The following is a 4,389-nucleotide window of genomic DNA, read 5'->3' as shown; positions in this document are numbered from 1 at the left end:
TGCTGGTTTTGCCTTGAGTCTCCCTCCTCTTGCCTGTTCGCAGATAGCACTGGCCGTGGGCCCCCTGGCTGGTCCCCAGGAACTTCTAGCGGCTCACGGTGGCCTGAGGTGGGAGCCCGCCCCAGTCACGAGGCCTGCGGCGTTTGCCCAGAGTGATGGCTGGACTTGGTTTTTACCTTGAGCGTTCCTGTGAATTTTAGACCACGAGTAAATGGGATGCAGAGAACTCGATGCCAGCGCTGCCGTGCGGTCTAAACATCGAGCCACGTCGAGCTCGCAGGTAGCCCCAGCTCTGCCTGCGTCCTCACAGCTGAGAGTGAGCCTGGCTGAATGGAATTTACTGGACGTCCGGTGGTCTGGACGTCCCAGCGCTTGGGTGGAAACGAGCCAGGCATGGTCTGGAGAAACCGGTGCTGCCGCAGTGGCCACGGGAGCCCCCACGGCGGCTCCCTTCACCTGCCGGCAGGGAGGGGAGGCGACCGCTGGTGCGTCTGGACTGCTTTCCTCTCGGCTCAGTCTTAAGGTAATTCAGTCCCCTCTTCCTCCGGGAGCTGCTGCCCCTCTGGGTTTCAGTTTCCAGTGATAGGAGGCTTGCTTTATTGCGGGTTCACTGCTGACTCAGTGACTGCAGCAAAATTAGGTCCTGGCCTCTGATGTGTTATTTGAAATGGCGGTGTTCAGCCTACCAAGTAGTCATTGGTTTTGTCTGTGTTTCTTCTCCGTTGCCGCGTTGCTGCCTCGGGTGCGAGTTCAGACTCCAGGTGCCTCAGGTGGCCTGTGTCCTTTCTCGGGGTGTGTCTTCCTCATCTGTTTCTTCCTCTGATTCTGTTAGCTCTTGCACAGCTCATGTGTCAGATGCTATGAGTAAATGCATTTCATTGGTTGTTGGTCCTTTGATTGGTTTTTTGGGGTTTTTTTTTTTTGGCTTTTTAGGGCCGCATGTGCAGCATGTAGACGTTCCCAGGCCAGAGGTCAAAGTGGAACTGCAGCTGCCAGCCACAGCCACAGCAATGCAGGATCCGAGCCACATCTGCAACCTACACCACCGCTCACGGCAACATCAGATCCTTAACCCACTGAGCGGAGCTAGGAATCGAACCCGTGTCCTCATGGACGTGCTTAATGTCAGCTGCTCTTCCGGTTACCGTGAGATTGTCTTGGCACACCTTTACCATGCCTTTATTTTTCATCCTTTCTGTCTGGTTCAGTTTCAGATACTGACTTGGAAAGAGTGACAATGAGATGGATTTTGATCTCTTAAAAATCCAATCTAATCTCCTCTGGGGTTTTGGGGGAGGAAGGGGCGAGTACCTGTTGGCGTGGTGACGACGTGTGTGTGTGTGTACTTCCGCCACCATCTTTGGCCTTCGGTTTCCATTCTTTTGTTTCCTTCCTCCCACCTTTAGGTTGGATGATAGTTTCCTTCTCTTTGGTTCGCTGGGGAGCTGTGGACGGAATTTTTATGCTTTGGTGGTTACTCAAATTTAACACAAATATTAGCTGTAACATTTTCTTTTTTTCTTTTCCTCTTTCAGCCACACCCACAGCATGTAGAAGTATCCAGGTCAGAGATCGAATCCAAGCCACAGCTGCCACCACGCTGCAAGACAGCGGGAGCTCCCTTAGCAGTACCATTTTTCTAACAGGCTTACTCAACTGCCAGCTGCAGGCCCAGCTCCATACCCTTTGTTGTTGGGCCTTCTGCCAATGCAGTGCTGTTGGCGATGCTGTGAGAACTGATGAGAAAGGACCAGGGAGGGAGTCACCCAAGAGGCAGCACGTGAAGGACAGGCAGGGTTTGGACACGGGCTGGATTCAGGAGCAAAGGGGTGAGAGAGGCCTGAAGAAATGTTGAAATGGCTTCACCCACTCCCCCCTGGTTTCTGATCGGTTTTACCAGATCCTAAACTTAATCACTAATATTATACTTAAAAAAAAAAAAATCAATACACACTCATTTAATGCCCACATAATGTGGATTTTCATTCAGCTCGGTTGTCAAAACAGGCGTTTCGGTGATCCAACCACATAAGAAGCCCAAAGCACAGTGGGCCCGGGGAGTAGTAGTTTCAGAACCCTAAGACAAGAAGCAAGACGCTGTTTTACCAACGAGGACACCTGTCACAGGGCCTTGCCGCTCAGCTCCTTCCACAGCTGCTTGTCCCTCTGGCTCCTTTACGAGCCCAGTGGCAGCTACTTCTTCTTTTTCTTGCTTGACATGGGTTTGCTGGGCTGGGACGCCACTGGGTCCTCTTTGGGAGGGGTGGGTGCGAAATTTGAGGAGGGGGCGTCCACTGGTTCCTTGATCACAGTGATGTCGGACCCGTAGCCTTGTCTTTTGGCCTCTTCCTCCCTCAAGCTGTTCAGCCTAACCCAGGAAGCAAACACAAAAGGGTTTTTTTTTTTCCCTTGAAATTTGAAAACCTGTTTTTATGCTGTGTGTGGGGTAAGGTAATCCATACCTGAATCACAACAGTTTTTTTTTGTGAACAAAACTATAAATTGTCATAACTTTGCCTGAAATAAAAAGTGATGCCAGAGTTGCCGCTGCGGCTCGGCGGGTTCAGAACCTGACATGCTGTCCATGAGGACGCGCGTTTGATCCCTGGCCTTGCTCAGTGGGTTAAGGATCCGACGTTGCCTCAGGCTGCAGTGTAGGTGGTGGTTGCGGCTCGGATCCGCCATGGCTGTGGCTGTGGCGTAGGCCTGCAGCTGCAGCTCCAGTTTGACTCCTAGACCAGGAATTTCCATGTGTCACAGGTGCAGCCCTAGGGGAAAAAAAACGTCATGGGCAGATGGTCCGAGACAAGGTTTTCAAATATCTAAATCTTGGGTGAAGCACCTGTCTTAGTAGCAGCTGGTAAATGGCCTTTGAAAATACTGCGGTAGCCTTTTTTTCCTCGAGTCTAAGGCTGTCTTCTGCAGACCACAAGGCTTGAGATGCTCTGGACAGAGGGCAGGCATTTGCACCTGGGACTGACTTGTCTGCATGAAACCGAGCCTGAACAGGGGTTCTAGACAGGTAAGTGCAGCCTTTGCCAGACATGTACCCTGCACCAAGCATTGTTCTCGATGCTTCGCAATCCATGAGCTCACTCAGTCTTACAGGGTATCACCTCTAACCTTACAAATGTGGAAACTGAGGCCCCCAGGGACAGACCTTGCCCAGGGTCATCCAGGGGTTCTAAGTGGCGGGGCCGGGGTGAGGACCTGGGCAGTCTGGGTCGGTGACCTGCCCCACCACATCACACCGCCTCTTTGTGTGCGTCTGGGGACACAGGTGTTGTCACCCGCTAAGCCAGGACAGAGCAGGTGGTTCCAGGTTCCCAGCCCCACTGAGGATGTGCCACCCTTAGGGAATTGTTGACTTTTAATGAAAATGTTTGGTCGGCAGCTTCTGGCAGCGACAGAGGACAGGAGAGAAGGATAACCCACGAGGAAGGAGGGAGCCAAGGGCTGTTGGCGGGTTACCTCGCTTCCAGCTCATCGTTTTCCATTTTCTTCTGTTGGGCCACGGCCTCGGCATGCAGCCGGTTTGCCTTGACTTTCTCCTTGAGGGCTTCTTCACGTTTATGTGCTTGGAAGAGAGTGTTCACAAAAAAGACGTACAGAGTATTGATCCATGTGTGGAGTTTTTCCTTCTCTTCATCCTTGGATTTTTCTTTTTTTTCTGGAAGAAAGTTTGATTACAATGAGCATTTGTACAGTCCTGCCATCCCTTAGGTGTCTGCGTTCATATTCCCCACCTGTGTCGCTTGTTGTCGTGGGCTGAGTGGCCTCATTCCCCCATAAGATGGGGTGACCCTGTGCTCCTCATGGGCTCGTGAGGGTTCCGATAACCTCAAAATGCTTCAGTGACTGCTTGGAACAAGGAGGGCCTCAGGTGACCACAGCTATGACTGTCAGCATTGCCTTCATGTCTCTTAGTACCTGTATTTTTTTCTAAATACCTTAAATATTTTGGCTTTCTAAAATTAAAATCTTGGAAAATTTACAACATTTCCATGTTCCAGAGAAAGAAAAAAAAAATGATTTTTGCGTACGTTGTTTTTAAAGGCAGTTTTCATTAAGAAAAAAAATTTTTTTTTCTTTTCTTCTTACAGTTGCACCTGCAGCATATAGAAGTTCCCAGGCTAGGGGTCAAATTGGAGCTGCAGCTGCTGGCCTACACCGTGGCTACAATAGCACCTGATCCGAGCTGCATCTATGACCTACGCTGCAGCTTGCTACTATGCCAGATCTTTAATCCACTGAGCAAGCCATGCATGGAACACGCATCCTCATGGGAGACTATGTTGGGTTCTCAACCTGCTGAGCCACAAAGGAACTCCCAAGAAAATTTTACAAAGGATTTTAATGGTGAACTGAATAAGAAGGTAGGTCAAATTA

General features: G+C 50.5%; 1 protein-coding gene across 1 annotated transcript in view; it reads right to left on the bottom strand.

The window, feature by feature from the left end:
* Positions 1-1,953: 1,953 nt before the first annotated feature.
* Positions 1,954-4,389, bottom strand: part of RSPH10B (radial spoke head 10 homolog B) — a 50,676-nt gene continuing 48,240 nt past the window's right edge. The window contains exons 19-20 of the mRNA XM_047779518.1: positions 3,472-3,670; positions 1,954-2,368 (exon numbers count right to left, since the gene is read on the bottom strand). Coding sequence (XP_047635474.1) covers positions 2,194-2,368; positions 3,472-3,670 — 374 coding nt within the window. The 3' untranslated portion in view covers positions 1,954-2,193. The remainder of the gene's footprint in view (positions 2,369-3,471; positions 3,671-4,389) is intronic.

Source organism: Phacochoerus africanus, chromosome 5 (assembly GCF_016906955.1).
Source record: "Phacochoerus africanus isolate WHEZ1 chromosome 5, ROS_Pafr_v1, whole genome shotgun sequence".
NCBI lineage: Eukaryota > Metazoa > Chordata > Mammalia > Artiodactyla > Suidae > Phacochoerus > Phacochoerus africanus.
The sequence above is the reverse complement of the archived record's forward strand: the minus strand, read 5'-3'. Positions and strand labels throughout refer to the sequence as shown.